At 42.6% G+C, this 19,867-nt stretch overlaps 1 protein-coding gene and 1 long non-coding RNA gene across 4 annotated transcripts in view; one reads left to right on the top strand and one right to left on the bottom strand.

The window, feature by feature from the left end:
- Window positions 1–19,867, top strand: part of LOC130273793 (uncharacterized) — a 131,333-nt gene that overhangs the window by 25,206 nt on the left and 86,260 nt on the right. Inside the window, exon 3 of one of the 3 annotated variants that reach the window (XR_008844125.1) lies at window positions 11,305–11,669. The exons of the other annotated variants lie outside the window; for them this stretch is intronic. This is a non-coding gene — a long non-coding RNA (uncharacterized LOC130273793). Of the gene's footprint in view, window positions 1–11,304; window positions 11,670–19,867 lie in introns of those variants that run through there. 3 annotated transcript variants of the gene reach the window in all.
- Window positions 1–19,867, bottom strand: part of LOC130273790 (collagen alpha-1(XXI) chain-like) — a 98,006-nt gene that overhangs the window by 57,500 nt on the left and 20,639 nt on the right. The window contains exons 4-13 of the mRNA XM_056521120.1: window positions 13,491–13,656; window positions 11,246–11,471; window positions 10,329–10,502; window positions 7,823–7,900; window positions 6,932–6,943; window positions 6,234–6,314; window positions 6,102–6,155; window positions 5,136–5,189; window positions 4,718–4,771; window positions 4,406–4,450 (exon numbers count right to left, since the gene is read on the bottom strand). Coding sequence (XP_056377095.1) covers window positions 4,406–4,450; window positions 4,718–4,771; window positions 5,136–5,189; window positions 6,102–6,155; window positions 6,234–6,314; window positions 6,932–6,943; window positions 7,823–7,900; window positions 10,329–10,502; window positions 11,246–11,471; window positions 13,491–13,656 — 944 coding nt within the window. The remainder of the gene's footprint in view (window positions 1–4,405; window positions 4,451–4,717; window positions 4,772–5,135; window positions 5,190–6,101; window positions 6,156–6,233; window positions 6,315–6,931; window positions 6,944–7,822; window positions 7,901–10,328; window positions 10,503–11,245; window positions 11,472–13,490; window positions 13,657–19,867) is intronic.

Here is a 19,867-nt window from a genome sequence, read left to right as displayed (position 1 = left end):
GGCCAAACTCATAGCTAAGGAGCGAATGGAGATGTTTTCCCAAATGGGTTTACCTAAAGAGGTGTTGACTGACCAGGGCACCCTGTTTATGTCAAAGGTAATGAAAGAGCTCAGTAAGTTACTGCAGGTAAAACAGCTATGGACCTCCGTGTATTACCCGCAGACGGACGGCCTGGTAGAAAGGTTTAATCAAACATTTAAAAATATGTTAAAGCAGGTTGTGACTAAAGATGGGAAGAATTGGGATCTTTTGCTGCCCTATCTCTTGTTCGCAGTGCGAGAAGTGCCCCAGGCCTCTACTGGGTTCTCGCTCTTTGAACTACTGTACGGCAGACATTCGAGTGGTCTGTTCGACATAGCCAAAGAGGCGTGGGAACAACAGCCCACACCGCACAAAAGTGTGGTTGAGTATGTCACTCAGTTGCAAGAGCAGATGGAAACAGTGTTGCCCTTAGTTAGGGAACATATGGAGGCACCTCAGCGAGCCCAGAGTAGAGTCTATAATCGCCAGGCTTGGGTTTAGAATTTTAACCCGGGGGATCGGGTTTTGGTTCTGGAACCAACGGTCGACAGTAAGTTTCTGGCTAGGTGGAAAGGTCCCTATGAAGTGATCGAAAAGGTAAGGGAGGTGATGTACAGGGTACACCAGCCCAGGCGAAGGAAGACAGAGCAAGTGTACCATGTAAACTTGTTGAAACCTTGGAAAGATAGGGAGACTAGGGTGGATGACAGCCCCCAGCCAGGTTTGTTAGGTGCAGAGTTTCCCGTCCCTCAGTCCCTCGAAGGGAAGCAGTTGCCACAGTGAAAATTGCTGACAGCCTTTCCCCTGCACAGACTCAGGAGACTCGGGAGTTCGTCAGTAGGAACACTGATGTGTTCTCAGACCTTCCTGGATGTACTTCTGTCATCCGCCATGACATTGTCACTGAACCCCAGGTAAAAATACGGTTGAAACCATACCAGGTACCTGAGTCGCGGTGACAAGCCATCTCAGAAGTACAACAGATGTTAAAATTGGATGTCATCGAGGAGTCGAAGAGTGAGTGGGCCAGTCCGATAGTCTTAATACCCAAGCCAGATGGTACCTTGCGGTTCTGTAACGATTTCCGCAAACCTAATGAGGTTTCCAAGATTGATGCATATCCCATGCCCCGAGTTGATGAGCTTATTGAGAAGCTAGGACAGGCATGGAATTTTTCTGTATTGGACCTCACAAAGGGGTACTGGCAGGTACCCTTGACGGAGGCTGCAAAAGATAAAACAGCCTTTGTCACACCAGAAGGTTTATTCCAGTACAAGGTGTTACCCTTTGGTCTACATGGCGCTCCCACTATGTTTCAAAGGCTAATGGATATTGTACTCCGGCCACATCGTTGGTATGCTTCAGCCTATCTGGACGATATCATCATTCACAGTACAGACTGGGAAAGTCCCCTTCCAAAAGTGCATGCAATAGTAGATTCCTTTAGGAAGGCCGGGTTAACTGCTAACCCCAAAAAATGTGCCATAGGGTTAGAAGAGACCAAATACCTGGGGTATGTAATTGGGCGTGGAGTTGTCAAACCCAAGGTAAACAAAATAGAGGCCATCCGGAATTGGCCAGTACCTGTCACTACCCGATAGGTGAAGTCGTTTCTGGGAATGGTGGGTTACTATATGAGATTCATCCCCCATTTTGCTACGGTGGCTGCACCCTTAAATGGGCACTCTCATTTAAACAATAGGTCCCCCATAGGGACCTATAACACTGCACACACTGATCTTTTACACAGATCACAGGCGTGTATTAACACGCCTGTGATCAGTGTTATCGGCGCTTGACTGCTCCTGCCTGGATCTCAGGCACGGAGCAGTCATTCGCCGATCGGACACCGAGGAGGCAGGTAAGGCCCTCCCGGTGTCCTGCCAGCTGTTAGGGATGCCGCGATTTCACCGCGGCGGTCCCGAACAGCCCGACTGAGCAGCCGGGTCACTTTCACTTTCACTTTAGAAGCGGCGGTCAGCTTTGACCGCCGCTTCTAAAGGGTAAATACCGCACATCGCCGCGATCGGTGATGTGTGGTATTAGCCGCGGGTCTCGGCCGTTGATGAGCGCCGGGACCGATGCGTAAATATACGTCCTGCGTCGTTAAGGGGTTAAAAACGCTCCAGAGCACATTTTCCCCATTTCTTATACACAGACTTTGGACCGAAGTCCAAACACAGGAAGTGCAGCCTAGAGTGCTGAGGGTGGGGGGGGGTCCAACCAACAGCATATGGCAGTTTAGTGTGAGAGGAGCTATGATTGCATGAGGCTGAACACGCCCCCCTCAGCACTCCAGGGAAAATGGGCGAAAATGTGCTCTTGAGCTTTTTTGAGCACAAATAAAACATAGAAAACTTCATTTACAAAAAAAAAAGTATATTAGAAATATTTTTTATTTACCATAAGGAGTACAATAGCAAAAATGAGTTTTAATGAGAGTTACCCTTTAACAGACCTCCTGAAGGGACGCAGGTCCATCATGGTACGTTGGAACGAACAGGCAGGGCAGGCATTTTCAAAAGGGAATTTGTGTTACAGACTGATGTCTCTGAGGTAGGTCTCGGTGCTGTATTCTTCCAGGAAGTCAACAGGGAAGAGCATCCCGTTTTCTTTCTCAGCCGCAAACAGACCCCGGCCAAGACCAGGTATAGTATAGTGGAGAGAGAGTGCCTAACCATTAAGTGGGCACTCAAGTCTCTCCGCTATTATCTGTTGGGGAGGAAGTTTCGTCTTGTGACAGATCATTCCCCCGTTAAGTGAATGTACCAAGCCATGGACAAAAATGCTAGGGTCACCAAGTGGTTTTTGTCCTTGCAGAATTTCAAGTTTAGGGTTGAACACAGGGCGGGTCGGTTGCTAGGCAATGCTGATGCCCTATCATGAGTCCACTGTTGCACAAGTGTTCACCACCTCAGGGCTGAAGGTGAAGGGCATTGTGGTTGATGGTCGGTATGTGTAAGTAAGAGCTGATAATTGTCTAGTGTCTGTGCTGCGATGTAGACTAACACTGTTGCTGTAGTATGGCTGGAAAGCCAATCTGGAATGGCTTTTACTGGGAATGGTCAAATGTAGGGTGGGGGCCATTCTCCACATCCAGGCCGCCTTTTGTTCCACCAGCTCAGGGGGATTTGCATGTTGCAGCTCACACTGCCAGAGAGCTGAGTTTTGAGATCTTCCTTGTGGAGTGTGGAAGCTGGTGAGCAGGCTGCCTGGAGGCTTGGAAAAGACTTGCTTGATGCCGCAAGGCATGGACTCAGGTGTGAACAAACACCTAAGGAATGCAGGTGGACTTTTATTACTTTTTCTTTGATCTGCATTTAAGACTGTTTGCCAAGTGTGAATAAAACACTAAACTTTGATTTGAAAGTCCTGTTTCCCTGCCTCTATACTGCAACCGCACCTGTTGTGAGTCATCACAATATATATATATATATATATATATATATATATATGTGTATATATACATATATGGCCCCCGCAGCGCTATCTGTGAAAAGTATGGTATCAGCAGCGCATCGGCCAGACGGGAAGCAGGCAGCATTGCGCTACGTTCTTCGGCCAGCAGCATGATGCGCTGCTGATACCATACTTTTCATTACATAGCGCCGCGGGTGACATATGTATGCATATGTAAGCGCTGCAGGGGGCAAGGGGGGGACGACAAAATATTTAGCTAGCGCAGGGGGAGGCAAGATATATAGCTAGTGCTTGCTATGGATCTTGCCCCCCTGCATTGCTTCTATTCATATGGTCCCTGCAGCGCGTCTGGGCAGCCAGGGACCGTAGCGCAATGCTTCCCCGGTTTGCCAGCGTAGTTCACAATCACAATCTTCACAGAGTGACTTTAAAAATCCTGCCGGGAAATTAAAGTTAAAACACACTATGTACATCGCCGGGTTGCGGAGCATGCCGCACGCTCCTCTGCTTAATAACTTCTGACTCAAAAGTGAGACCCAGTGCGATCAATCCCTCAGCCCCTGTACTACGACCTCCAACATGGAACAGACTCTGTTCCATGATGGGGTAGTAGTACAAGCACTAATGTAGCCTCCCCAGCCCCCGCAAACTCCCGCAGCCAGGGGAATTACTACTCACATCATGGAAAGGAGTCTGTTCCATGATGGGTGTGGTAGCAGTCCCGGCTGTGGGAATCTGTAGGTGGCTGATACTAAGGGATTGAAAACTGATGCAAAAAGATGCCACTAAATGGCATCCCTTTGCACCAGTTTGCATCTGTAAGTAGAGTGGTCTGTTTAGGAGGCAATAACCAGAGAAAATCTGGACGGGGGGCAACGGGCGTGTGAACCTAGCCTTAGTCTCCAACATTACACAGTATTGATGTAGCAAAGCTGCAAATGACAATTCAAATTTTTTTATTACCTTGGGTCCTATCGGGCCTGGTACACCATGCATTCCAGGTGGTCCCTATAAAAATCAAGGATGGTTATTACTAATTATTATAGTTTACATTAGTCTTTCAATACATAGTGAAATAGAATTATATTAACCTGCTAATATATTTATAGTAAATTAGCTACCAATTAATGCTTGTCTATCCTGTATATACTAGTGGAGTCATTAGATTTTTTTATACCAACAATTGTTTATTGAGTGTATAAGAAAAAGTCATTACTAAGCATTAGCAAATCATCAATCATTCTGTATAAAAAAAATTACTCCAATACACCTTACCTGAACTCCAGGTGGGCCAGGATCACCGTTGAATCCAGGTGGCCCCTGTGTACCCTTAAAAAAGACCAAAGCAGATGCCAATATATTTCACTACATTACATAATCAATCAAAAGGTTAAATGCTATGTTTTAATCATGCCCACAGGAAATATTTTATCCAAGTTCTACGAAAAAAGTTTTAAAACATTCAAAGCATAGTTGGGGAATTAACTATGACCAACATTTAATATGCTGGTCATAAATAGACCCCCGCCCATGTAAGATCGCAATGGATTTATCAAGTGGTACACACATATTGATAAATCTAGGCACTTGTAAGGCTACCCGTGCAGCAGCCTTAGAAATCTATGCCAGCTTGGAGATATCTAGGGGCGGAGTACCCTTAAATTGTTCTGATACAGATATAGAGAAAACATACCTTTTCTCCTGGAGAGCCAGGTATGCCAGGTGGTCCTTGAGGCCCTGGTAAACCCTGAAAACAGAAATTCTATACTACAGTATGGTCCATAGAAATCTGTATTTTTTCTTAGGACATTACTACAATATTTTTTAAATTAGAATGTTTTAGTAGTACAAAGTGCAGGGTTCCTATTTACTGCAGATACAGTGGTCCCTCAGTGTACAATATTAATTGGTTCCAGGATGACCATTGTATGTTGAAATGCTTGTATGTTGAGACCATAACTCTATGGAAATCAGACAATGGATTCTGAAGCCCCCAAAATGTCATCCAATCCAAGAATAGGAAAAATTGAGGATTAAAGAAAAATAAGTAGATAACTAATACAGATGAAGCAAGTCCTTACATATAAAAGTAAGAAAGATCTGCTGGGAGCTGTAAACCACTGTTTATGTAGAGAACAGGAGCTTCTTCAGAGTCATACAGTACACAATGTCCCAAAAAAGTAAAACAGAGCCGCCCTCACCTGGTATCCAAGGGAGCAGCTAATCCTGGCTTAGGTAAGGAGGAGTACAGAACATGTAGTACCTCCATGTACTGTAGAGAGGCGCTAACCAGGCAGCCAGTCAGTGCGTGCACTTCAGTAATACAGGGGTTTTACCAGTGAATGCCCATTTTGATTGGTCGGTTCTTCCAGCCATTGACATGTTTCACAGATCTTGACTGTCTGTAGCATTTTATGTTGTGTCAGGTCTCAAGTTACAATGGTCCAGAAAAGACCATTGTATGTTGAAAATATTGCAACCTGAGGCCATTGTAAGTTGAGGGATCACTGTGTTGCACATAACCTGTTTTAAACTACATTGAATATTCTTGAATAACTACTTTCACCATCCCACTTATGCTATTCTATACCTTCATATGCAGTCCTGTGGCAGGAATTGTATGCCATAGTATTACTGTACACACAAGGGTGTTACTTACAGGTTTCCCTTCAGGTCCTGGAATTCCACTCTCTCCTACAGGTCCTTTGTCTCCCTATAAATCATGAGAATAATTTTAAATAATTTCTATACTTTATTTTACAGCAACACATCAACAATAAAAAAAATGCACCTCTGGTCCTGCAATTCCTGGTGACCCTGGCTGACCTTCTGGACACTGACAAGCAGAGGTTGGCACTCTCTCAAGTGGACACTATAAAAAAAATAATAATAATAATAATTAAAGGGAAACTGACAGATTGATCAAACCCACTAACCTGAATAGACAGGTTGTTAGTTCCCTTTAATAACCATATAAACTTAAACATATCATATGTTTGCAATTTCATGTTAAAATACACCCATTGGGGGAAATTTATCAATGGCTTCAGACTGGTTTTTCCCATCTAAAATTGTCGCACAGAAAGTTGCAGTTTATATACGTGCGACTTTTTCACGACTTTTGCTTTAGAGGGTTTCCAGAACATGATGCATTCTAGTCTATTTTGGACTGAAAAATGCATTGATGCTGAATTTATCAATAGCGACTATTCGGTGAAAAGACGCATCGGCCTAAAGTACGCTGAAATGTCAGGCCATGCTGGAGCAGGTTTAAATACAGTCTAAACCGTAGACCCCGAAGTGCGTGCGCAGAATTTATCAAGAGCCGTGCGACATATGATAAATTAAGCACACAATAGACCGGCCTAACGCTCTGTAGGTTGGTCTATATTGATGCACAAAATAGACAGCTTTGATAAATCCCCCCAAAGTGTTTTTAGGTTTATGTATAAATCGAGAATATTCATAAAATGTTCATCTTGTACTTACCCTGGGATCGTCCTGGTAAAAAAAAAAAGAAAAGAAAATAAATAAATAAACTTTGAAAAAGTAAAATTGTTACAAGTTAGACCTCCCCCAAATCTAAGGATGAAACTACCTTACTTTGGTATTTACACAGATGGGACCAGTGGTGAAGGGTGGTTGTTCTTGGGCATTTTGTGGGCATTCCCTGTGCTATGGTGTTTTGTGGGGCTGGGGTTAAATGATCAACTATGGCAACTATAGGGAACATCTATCAATGTTTGCTTATGTATTCCTTTTTTTAGTTATTTTTTCCTTACAATTTTTTTGCTTACATGCGACTTATTTATCAACTGCAGCCTGTTGATAAATTTGTTGCACGTAAGCAATTTATTTATTTATTTGTTTGTAGTGGCTTTTTCTGCTCCATGTTTGAGAAGGAGTAAATTTGTTAGGTTTTTTCATGCAATGCGACTTTTTTTTTTTACTTTCGCACTTGATAAATCTCTGACCACATGTGACTTTTTTGCGAATATTTTTTTTGGGGGGGGGGGATTAGAGATTAGAGGGAAGCCTTGAATTTAGAAACAGTGTGTATTCTCTGGAGGACGCAGAAAGACTAACAGATTGTAGGTACACAACCCCAGCTCTCTTCCTCTTTCCTGTGCATAGCATTTCATTTCCTGAGCCCCTTTCTCTGCTGCTAGAGATGGAACTCCCCTAACAACAGGCAGTAGACCACAGATTGCAGGAAACAGAGACACCTAGTGGCCAAGACTTTGGAGCTTTTTTTGGGAGTAAGGAGTTTAGTAAATGAAATGATTTACAAATATGTTAGGAATCACCTAGGCTATAAATGTAGGAAACTTGTTTGAAACAACTTTTTAAGAAGTTGTAACACAAAGTAGTAACACTCACCACAGAGTAAATTTCGCAGGCCGTCTCTCTTTCACTTTGCTCTGGATCACAGTACAATCTTAATTTCTGTATCTCCATCTAAACATACAGCAGATTTAAGCTATTATTAATTGATTTCTAAAAAGAAAGTTTTGTATTGTGGCAATTATATTCTCAATAATCATACTTGCTTTCATTCCTTTTGGGTCATTTTGTGCCCTTCATATTTTTCTTCCATCTTAACTACTTTAAAGGAGATATCCAGTGCTGAAAAACTTATCCCCTATCCTAAGGATAGGGGATAAGTTTCAGATCGTGGGGGGTCCTACCGTTGGGGCCCCTCGCGATCTCCTGTACGGGTCCCCGGCAGCCCGCGGGAAGGGGGCGTGTGGAACCCCGCACAAAGCGGCGGCTGACAAGCCCCCTCAATACAACTCTATGGCAGAGCCGGAGTGCTGCCTTCAGCAATCTCCGACTCTGCCATAGCGATGTATTGAGGGGACATGTCGGCCGCCGCTTCGTGCGGTGGTTGACACCTGCTATCTGGCCAGCGAGCTGGGGCCAAGTACAGGAGATCACAAGGGGCCCCAGTGGTCAGACCCCCCGTGATCTGAAACTTATCCCCTATACTTAGCATAGGGGATACATTTTTCAGCACTGGACTACCCCATTAAGGCGCATTAGAATTTATAAAGGGAATCTGTCAAAAGCTGTAGGCCCCATTGGATAGCTGTTAAGGTATAAAAGCAAATTGTACCTTTCCTGGAGCTGATGGTGGTTGCCAGACTTATAAAATCACCTTTTTATTTCTCAATAAAGTGTCATGAAGATGGTGCCAAACTGCTCAAGTGCCACATCCTGGCACGCACCCTTGCTTATCCGCTGTGGCTCTTGAGATCTTTGACTATCCCTCTACCTATAAGCTGTAACTCACGGGTAGCTCATCCTCGTAATTAGGAGACACAGCGTTCTATGACTGCACGCCTGCCAAAGTTTTGCGGCGGGGCTTAGCAAACAGAGAAAAAAGTCTAATGCACACTAGTAGACAGAGGAAAACAACTTGCGGCTCTTAAAATTTTGATAAGTCTTGTTATCGTTATTTCATAAAACATCTGGCAATAAGGTAAAGGATGTGTGAGGGTGAATAATAGACAACAATCATTTCTCGCCCCTCGGGAGCTTCCTCGGGCCTACGTAATGGGTCTCATTAAATACATGCTCAAGCGGTTGCTAAGAGACATGTACACAAAAAGTGATAAAAAAATGGTACAAAGCAGCCCTGCATTTCTATACAAAAGCATTGAAATCCTATCCATCATTAATACGGAGTGGATAATTAGCATTTAATTCAAGTATCCACTTCATTTCTCTTTTTATTCCCCACTAAAAAGATAAATGAATTTAATACAACAGAGAAATTAAATGGATATGTAGTGTCCCGATTCTGGACTCGATCCCGTACCTTTGGTTGTAAGTCCCCATAGTCAGAGTTCCTCATGCTGATAGGGCTCTCCTGGTGGGATAGTCCCTAGTCGCCTCCTAGTGTTCTTAAAATTGTATATATTTAATATATTATAATGTAGTGTAAGTAATGTACAGGACCTTAGGTCACGTGATCAATGATATTTGTGTTGTATTGGAGGTTAAGGACCTTCTGGTCATGTGACTAGGTCATGTGTTATAACCACAATCCTTTGTACTAGGACTGACAGGTTTAGGGAACCAATAAGCTTTGAGCCTGCCCCCTTCAGATATAAGGGCGCTGTATCCAATGATCGCTCTCTTTCCTCCGGGACATGAGAGCGAGCAGAGCTCTGTACAATTTTACAAGCAAATTAGGCCTAAAGCCTACCAATTTCAGCCGCATACTAAACCGTGAGTTTATCCAACTCCATCCTAAAATCCTATGTGACTACTGAACCTAAAATATACCCCTAAATTCAGTGGAACAGCATAAAGCAAGGATTCAAAGCCTATTCCCTACAAGGTCCCAGCCAACCTGTGAGAAGCCTAAATTCCGGTCCTCTTGTAAAGACAGTTGTTAATTGCATCCTGCATAAAATCTGCAGTAAAGTTATTCCAAGTTCAATACAATTCCAGCTGTGGACAATCCTTTATTCCTCCCTATCGTTCCTGGGACGGGTGGCAGTAGGACATATATATACATTGAGGAAACCCGCACCCTGGCATCACGATAATCAAGAGTTAATCCTATACCCAGCAACACTACACTGCAACACCCCTGTTCACCCCTCATCCCCGAGCACCACAGATACTTATATTAAATGGATACTTATAACTTACAACTGATATGATTCTAATGCTTTTGTATAGATATGCCGTGTTGCTTTGTACTATTGTTATTTTATCACTTTTTTGTTTACACGACTCTTAGCAGCCACTTGAGCATGTATTTAATGAGCATTACGTAGACCGGAGGAAATGTATACATATATATATATATATATATATATATATTTTCTACACTGTAAATAGAATAATAGTCTACATATGTAACCATACTTACAGTAACTGACTGATTTGACTTCTCTTTCTTTACAACTTGAGTTTTGCCATTGATAAAAATTGGTCCAATTTCTTCCAGGGTCCTTTTCTCAATAAGAGAATCGTCTAGAAATAAGACTGCACTTTTACTTTTCACTAGTATCTTCAGCTGGTGCCATCTCTCATCAAATAATACCTGAAGAAAAATATAATATAAAAGTAATTTTTGCGTAACTGCAATCATTTTTGCATGATTTCAGTTCATGTCAAATAAAAAGAAATGTAGTTTGTTCTATTTACCATTTTGTGTTTATAGAACCACTGTGAATTAGAAAATTTTACCTAAAAATAAAAGGGGTGTTCTAGCATTTGTAAGAAAAAAAAATCATAATAATGGGGTAGGGAAATAATAGAAAATAAAGCCAAACTTACCTAGCACCGAGCCGAGATGGGAAAAAACTGCCAGCTCAATGAATCATTGGTCAAGACAGGACACCATGGTCAGTGATTGGCTGAATTTGCAGGTCCTGAACCAAGTGCTTGTCTCAGAAGCAGGAAGAAATAAGGTCAGGGGGATAAACAGAGCTGAAAGGACGCTGCCAGGGACCAGGGCTACATGAGTATGGCTTTTTTTTCTATTTGCCTGTGGCCCTAGCAAGATATTTTTTTTTTTAACAAAAAACTGGAATACCCTTTAAAAGGTTAAATGAGTTATTTAGTCAGTAACATATTTCATCATCAGTTAGTAGTATTTGTCCAGTATGTTAAACATCAGCCAGTTTATAATGCCTGGGCCTTGTCACAAAGTCATTGTGTGGATCAAACATACTTTTTAAATGGTTATAACATTTGCATTTGTATTAGTTTGTGTGAGTATTATTAAAAATCTTTTCCTAATGTAAGCTCAGTAATCGTTTTATGGGGCATCGTTGTCTTTACCTTTAATTTTGAATCTTTGAACGTTATTACTTGATTATTTTCATTCATTTTTGTTACAGTAAAGCTCACTGAACTGTCTCTGCCATCTAAAGTCACAGCTGCCTGGACCTCTCCAGATTTGGACAATATTCTCCACAGGTCAACAACTTCCTGTGTTTCGGGAGCCGTTAAACGTATGGTTGCCACAAAGACGTAGGAGGGAGGGAGGCCTTCCGGAAATATTTCTCTGTAAAGCAAATACCAGTATTTAATGGCTAAACACCACTCCTAGAAATAAGCACTCATCTATAAATACAGAATTGGTGATACTAAAATATTGCTTCCTTTATTTATATAGTTACCCCTTTATTTATTTTAAAGTCATTTCTACCATTATAGGGTTGTGACATTTGCCTGTATGTATTAAAGCACCAGAGAACATTAAACAGAAGCAAGCATTATAACACTAAGCAGTCTCTGGCCAAGGTGTGGGTTCTTTTGGATGCTACTAATTTGGCACTGATGTTACATGTAGTGCTGCTGGCCATTGGCGCACTCTCTGCCCTACTCCCTGCATGGACCGCAATGCGTTTCACATGATGTGATGCGATAGGGCTTGGTCCGCCGGTTCTCACCTGCCCCGCCGTATTCCTGCTTCCTCTGTTCTCCCTGGTGGCTGGCGCGCTCATATCCGCCTCCTAGGGTGCGTGCGCACCGGTTCTTAGATATTTAAAGGGTCGCTGCACCACTGATTAGTGTTTCCTTGGAACGAACCCTATTTAACCCTGCACTTCCTCCTGTTCCCTGCCGGATCTTTGTGCCCTGTTGCCTTTGAGAAAGCGTTCCCTGTGTAACCTGCTATTCCATGTACCAGTTCTCTTGCTACGTTTTCTGACCACAGTTCCTTGCCGCCAGCCCTGACCTACCAGCCTGTCCCCGACTCTGAGTAAGTCTCTTCCTTCTGTGCCTCGCATCACCTCGGCTGCATTTGTGAATGAGTCGTACCAGGGGTAGCGACCTGGGAGCCGCCTGCCGCCGCAAGTGCATCCGGTGAAAACCAGCGGCTCCTTAGACTCCGCTTCCTGGTGCGGCTCACGCCATCGTCCACACAGGTACAGCGGATCCACACCACCAGCTGTTACAACTGACTAGACTAGAGTGCAGAGTTTAAGGGAAAGTATGCACAGATCATGGCTCCCAGAATAGTCACTAGTAGGTATCCAGATGATGGGGCAGACAGGAGCACAAACACTAAGAACAGGGAAGTGAAACAGGAATGGAACATGGTAACAATACCAGGTTTATGGATGAAGGAGGAACACAGACAACAGCATGAAGACAGGAATGTGATGTAGGATTTTAGAATGTGGGTCCCCAGAAGCAAGAATATTGAATAAGTACCAAATAAGCACAGAAATATGCACACACAAGCTTGGCAGGTGTGGGCTATGGACTGGAGAATAACAATTATTAAATAAGAGTGAAATTGAGGGCACAGAACATGCAGACATGGACACAGGGCTTGCAGAAGTAGACAGTAGACTGTACAAGAAGTACCAGATAAGGGCAGGACGTTGATCCATGAACAAGAAGTTGTGACACAGGATTTGAAGGAGTAGACATGGGTTTGTAGAACAAGTATCAGATGTGGTAAACAGGAGAGTCCAAGAGCAGGCTAGGTCAAACCACAAGACAACTACTTGGATACAGGACACGGTAACAGGGTGGCTTAAGGCAGAGTGAACAGAATACATAAATCAGACAGGACCAGAACAAAGGTTATAATGTATTCTTAGTCAAGCTAAGACTGAGAGTAGTAACCCAGCATTTCTAGCAGAACCTGATAAACTATTAGTGACAGCTGTATAGCACATACGGGAGGAGAACAGAAACAGGTCAGGCTACCAATTGGCTGCCTGTGGAAGAAACAGCAACAGAAGCAATTTGCATGGGCTACCAGGATCAAATGGCATGTTGTCAGGAGATTCAGTAGTCTGGGCAGGTCTTTCTAGAGTGTGGAGAAATAGATGTGTAGAAGGGACAGATTAATGCCTTCAATGCATTTCTCTTATCTCATAATACAGTTATTTTTCAGGTTATACAACAAAGGTTCAAATGTTTTTAAGGGGATTTGTCAGATTTAGATTATGCTCAGAGCTCTAGAGTTCAAGAGGCTGTTCTGAGCTGCAGCATGCATGCCTCCTCCCTGCTCCACCCTTCCCTGCTGACTGAGGTAAACAATACACATTTTAATATGATTTTGCACCTGGTATTTTCAGTTACATCAACATCGGGGGTAAGAAGGTAGGCTTTTTCCGAAGTCAGTGATCCTATTATTATTTGACCTTTTTTATGAATTTTCATTCCCACAAGCAGCTCAAAGCCTTTTTCATCACGTGATGCCACAGGTATCCGAGTAGGACACACTGATTCTGTAGAAAAAAACATATTACAAGTACTTTATGTCATTCATCATATAATATACTCTTGTTTCACTACAAAATAATAGCATACTGAGTGTTGTAGTGTTACAGTATTGGTGTTGCATTATCAAAACCTTTATACTGTTATTAGATTACAATTAAAATAACAGCTTTCATTTCTTAATTGCTTTAATTGTCATTGCCATTTACACACATGTATTGGGGGAGATTTATCAAAACCTGGCCAGAGGAAAAGTTGCTGAGTTGCCCATAGCAACCAATCAGATCGCTTCTTTCACTTTTTAGAGGCCTTTTCAAAAAAATGAAAGAAGCGATCTGATTGGTTGCTATGGGCAACTCAGCAACTTTTCCTCTGGACAAGTTTTGATGAATTTCCCCCATCTTCCTTACACATAACGTGGGTGCTAGTGTGATAAGTTATTCCATTTCCACCACTCTGTCCTTCCCTCATAAATAAATCACAACCAACCATAACTTACTGGCACCATGTACCAGGTTTGAGGCCAATAGGAACCAAACACATTCACATTTTTCTTCAATAATCAAAGAGTTAAAAACATAAAAAAAAAGAGAAAGAGCTAAACACTTTCAAATTATTAAAGCTTTTATTAGGGTAGGGAGAATAAGGAATACACACCTTAGACTTGGATGTGACTCTCACAATGTGAACTACCTTTTATACTATATTTGTCCTACAAGAACTGTCCTACAGTTTATTAGGTAAATGAGGTGTAAGTGAATTGAAAGTAGTTTGTAAGGCTGAAAAAAAAGACATATGTCACTTCCAGTTCAGCCTATGACCCTTAAATGGGCACTGTCAGATATAAAAACTTTTGATATGTTGTAAAGCATGGAAAACCAATAGGTTTTACAATTGCTTTCATTAACAAAATGTCAGTATTTCATACTGAAAAAGCTAAAGAACTGCCCCCGCCCCCTGCCTCCAGGGATACATACTAGTCCTGCTGTGTCCACTTGTCATCACCTACATCATAGACTCACTTCATGATTGATAGGTCTGCAGGTCTAAAGCTGCTGCTTGTGTGCTCCTGTGGAGAGAAGGGGGGAGGACAGAAGCACAGGCTCCCTCACTGCCTGCTGTGTGAAGAGAAGGGGGGGGGGGGAGGCGCAGAAGCCCACTACTCTTGGCTCCCTCACTGTCTGCTGTGTGAAGAGAAGGGGGAGGGGCAGAAGCACACTGCTGCCGTGACTGAGCAGGAGACAGAAGACTGAATGGAGGATTTTCTTGTTTAAAAAGTAACTGTCCCTGCATGTATATATGTGTGTGTATGTGTGGATATATATGTATGTGTATATATCTGTGAATATATGAAGTAAATGTGTATGTGTGTTACAGGGGGACTACAATCATATGCTTCCAGCTGTTGCAAAACTACAACTCCCAGCATGCCTGCACAGCCAAATGATGTGTGGGCATGCTGGGAGTTGTGGTTGTACAACAGGTGGAGGAACACAGCCTGCAGCGACACTACTGAAAATCAGTTTTACCAATCATATGCCTCCAGCTGTTGCAAAACTACAACTCGTAGGATGTGTGGGCATGCTGGGAGCTGTAGTTTTGCAAAAGCTGTAGGCACACAGGGGGAGATTTATCAAAACCTGTGGAGAGGGAAAATTGCCCAGTTGCCTATAGCAACCAATCAGATCGCTTCTTTCCTTCTTAACAAGGCCTGTGAAAAAATTAAAGAAGCGATCTGATTGGTTGCTATGGGCAACTGGGCAACTTTGCCTCTCCACAGGTTTTGATAAATCTCCCCCACAGTGTGTGTGAAAATCAGAAAGGAAAGGGTTACCACTCTCAGAGCAGTGAAGGAATGGGAGTGGTCATCACATGAGCACCCGCCCCCTGCTGTAAATGAAAAGTACTTTCACTTTGCAATCACTCCAAGTAAATAAAGTGAATTCTAAGAGAAATATTGGTCATAGACACATAGGCCCACATTTACCATTGTAGGTGTAATGAAGCATTTTTCTACCCCTTTTTTTGTGTGCTGGTAATGTGTAGGGGCACCACATTTATTAAATGGTCACAGAGCATTTGATAAATTCTCTCTTCACATACACCAAAAAGCTAAGTCTGGGCTGGTGTAGTTTTAGAGACTTTTCAGTGGCTTTGCGCCTTTTTTGCGCATTTTTACAAATAGGCGCAGTTCATAAATTCCTTCCATATCATGTGTGTTGCCAAAATCAGTGGATAGCAACTCAAAATCAGCAGAAATGTGTAAACAAAAAGGCGTAAAAAAGTCACAACTAAACCCTGCTCGCGCCTTTTTGTGCCTTTTGTAGACACAAAAAACAGTCTAAAGACAATGATAAATGTCGGCCATAAAGATTACATGTACATGATCAGGATGAGGTACTGAGCAACATATAACAGTTTTTATTTATTTTTTTGGTGATCTGACAGGTACGCTTTAAGTGTTCATCCAGAGAAAGACAATTTTCATTTTAGGGAGAAAGATTTCTTTCTGTAACATTATTACTATCCAGAAATGCATTAATCACTGCTCTTACAGTAAATAACCCCATCTGTGCTGGTGTAGAAACCTTTTTTCCTCTAGCCAAAGAGGATATTATAGATACAATCAATTGTTATCGAGTAGAAAGAAGCATGTAGCTGAGCTCCATAGACTTACAATGGAGAGCGTCTAATGATTGGTAGGGGGCTGAACCCAGAGTCAGGCTGGTCAAAACCTTTGTGCGATATGTGAAAAGTTTTTTTTTAATGACAGGGACACTTTAAGATGTTTTCGATATGGAAACTAGAAAAAAACATATTTATCATAGAATGTTGGATATATGAGGTCTCAGGGATCTATAATGCTGTCCGTTCAGTTCACTAAATCCATGGTTGGGATTTGGGGTCATAAGAGGCTCATTTAAAATTGACCTTAGTGGGATTGTAGAAGCACGTTTGCTGAGACAGCATTTTTTTCTAGTTTTGTTTTTAGTTTGTCTAGTTCTTTTAGCCTGAGGAATGCAGTCAGTTGTGGTTTTCTGCTGTGTATTCACTTCATGCTTTCACATGTGAGTCTGGGTTTTTACATAATTGTATCAGCTACTAAAGCCTTCAGGCCAGCATAAATCAGTCCGCCCATTCTCCTCAAAGTTTAACTAATGGCTATTTGGCCCTGATGCAAAAGTTCAGCTTACCTCCTCCCACCACCACCAATAATAAAAAGAAAATATTATGTGGGACATAAATAATGCAGCCATGTACTGCACATACAAAACAATGGTGCTATATAATGTACTAAGTAAATTCCACTGTTCTGTAGACACAAATGTTACCACTATTTACTACTATACATTTAGATAATGCTTTCACATACTAAATGCACAACTAATGTTTCCATATTCCGTATGCACAGAAAATGCTGCTATATCCTTCATACCTGTACATAAACATTTACATAATTCTTCTGGATTACCAGGGTTCCCGATTATCATAGACTGGGCTGTTAGAATTTTCTGGGTGCTCTCATCTGACACAGCGTACTATGTATATATACTGAACGAACAATGATAAAAACCCTCCCTATAATAGCTTGTTGGACTTCCTTTGGCCTTCAGAGCTGCAGCAATACCTTGTAGGATAGATTTTACTAGGTGATGAAACCTTTAGCAGGAATATTGCTGAAGTGGACAGGATCGCTTCTCGGAGTTGCTGCACATTAGATGGAGGTACTCATAAGTGCTGATCTGCCCACTTTGCATTATCCTAGAGATGCCCTGTAAGATTATGACGTGAGAACTATAAAGGCCAGGAAAGCAAGGAAAACTTGCTATTATGTTTCTAGAACCAATTCATGACTATCCAACCCTAATGGCATGGTGTAATGTCTGACATTGTCCTTCTGCCATAGCTGAACTAGCAGCCCTAAAGGGATGACCTCGGTTGGCCTCAATGCTTAGCTAATCCCTAATGTCTAGATGTCCATCCACAGGTATCAGACAACCCAGGGTGGGACAAAAGACATTTTCCACACTATAATGTCAACTCCCCAACCTAAATAGCCTACACCTCACAGGATGGGTTTGATTAATGCTGTTTGCCTCTAAGGATATGTTTACACGATGGAATTTCCGTGCAGAATTCCGCATTAGAATTCAGCAAGGAGATTCTGTAGCAGCAGAGCCCCATTAATACCAATGATATTCTGCTGCACTGTACTAACAGAATTTCTGTGCCCAATGTTTCTTGCGCGGAAACTCAAATTCCAAAGTCTGCATGGCAATGCATTGCCATCTATGAGGCGGCGCATTTCCAAACGGTCCTAGAACGTTCTTCCGACACTCTGCTGACCAGGGAATGTCCCTGCAGACATTCTCCCATGTGAACAGAGCCTAATTCTGACCCTCATCAATATAGTGCAGCAGAAATCTGGATCTATGTGACCAGGAAATGTTTTTTTCACTGCTCAGTGATCTAATTCATGTGCTCTTTTGCCCACTTGAGTCTTTCCTTTAATGTCTAAGTCTTGTACAACTCTACTCAATAGGTGGCCTACAAACCAGGCTTCAAAAAAGTGTATTAAAAACTGTGCAAACTAATCATCCATCTTGAGACAATTTGTGCAATTAAAACTGCCATTAAAGGGGTACTCTGTTGCTAGACATCTTATCCCCTATCCTTTGGATAGGGGATAAGATGTCTGATTGCGGAGGTCCTGCCACTGGGGCCTGCGCTATCTCCCGCAGCAGACATGAATGGAGGGGGTGTGACTTGACGTTACAAGGGGTGTGGCCATGACGTCACGATCACTGCAGCCTGCTCCAAGTGTTCTGAACAAAGTGTTCAGAACGCTGGATTGTGGGAGTACCCCTATAAGGAGAAACTGCAAAACTGCAAAATATCACAAATGATACATTTCCCCTAAAAAGCTTTGACATGTGGACAAACCTGAACAGCTCCAGGGGGAGTATTGCAGACTTCCATTGTATTTCTGCAGGATCTGTGGTTTAGTGTCCAATATTACGTTTCCGCCTTTCCTGGAATGCTGTATAGTACTGATTTGCACTGTTTCATATAGTTTTTTGTATTGCTTATGCAATATGTTACACAATTAAAACTTTGAATTTATATACTAGGCAAGGCTGACTTGTATAATGTTATTAGTCATACTGCACAGATCTTTTATTATCAGCTAAGCTTCTCCCTTGTGCTGCTTATCAGATTATAAAACAGCAGGATGCCTCTCTCAGACAAAACAACAGTGAGCCTGTTCTGACTGAAACTACTTTGACTGAGAGAGGATTTTTTCTGCCTTAAAATCTATTGAACAGTAATATGAGCTCCCCCTCTTCACATCAATGGTCTTGCCCTGGGCAGAAAGGAGGGTAGGGGCGAGAAGGGACCAGCTCTGAGTGTAATGTTACTGCTACAAGGGAAATAGAACAGCTAATATGGAGAGATCTGCACACTATGGCTAATAACATTGTTATGTGTGTCCAGAGAATAGGAGACCTCAAGTCAAGTCTACAGCCACAAGTTGCAAGTCTACAAGTAAGCTAAAGTCACAGCTTAGTCTGTCTCCAGTCAAGTCAGTCACTGTCATCTATTGTCAAGTCAACATGGCCTGCACTAAATTGTCCAAAACCACTGCAAGTCCCTGCAAGCCATTAAGGTCTCTGAAATCACTGGTCACCCCCTTGGGCCCTGGCTGAACTGTATAGACTGTACCATCTGTCAATCGGTAAAGCTACCATTGTCCGTAACTTGGCGTCGGGGTCATTATTGCCCCTGTGCCTAAACCATGCCCTGGTGTCACGAATACAAGGGGTTAATGCCATCTTCCCCTAGGGTAACAACATCTGCCCTGCACCACACACCCTGCCATACCACAGATGCTTTTGCAAAAGAGGAGTAGATTATGGTCACATGGCTCGCTTTAGTCCATTGCTATGTAGAAACTCCTAAAAAAGCTGAGGAAGTCCAACCATCTTTCCTCAGATGGTGTAGTAACCAGTGTAGTGTAAGGAAGCCTCTTAGCTCTGCTCCTGCTAGGTAGACCAGTCAAAGACTGTCCTACTAGGCCCTGTGAGTAATGTTTAGGCCTAGTTAACAGGGGCGGACTAACAGGTCAGGCACTCGGGGACTCAAACACTGCTAACCCCAGAATAACCCCAGAATAGCGGAGTTTGCTTCAATCTGCACGATTTCAGGCTGCAACACAGT

The sequence above is a fragment of the Hyla sarda genome, chromosome 5 (assembly GCF_029499605.1).
Source record: "Hyla sarda isolate aHylSar1 chromosome 5, aHylSar1.hap1, whole genome shotgun sequence".
Classification (NCBI taxonomy): domain Eukaryota; kingdom Metazoa; phylum Chordata; class Amphibia; order Anura; family Hylidae; genus Hyla; species Hyla sarda.
This window is presented reverse-complemented; position numbering and strand designations above follow the sequence as displayed.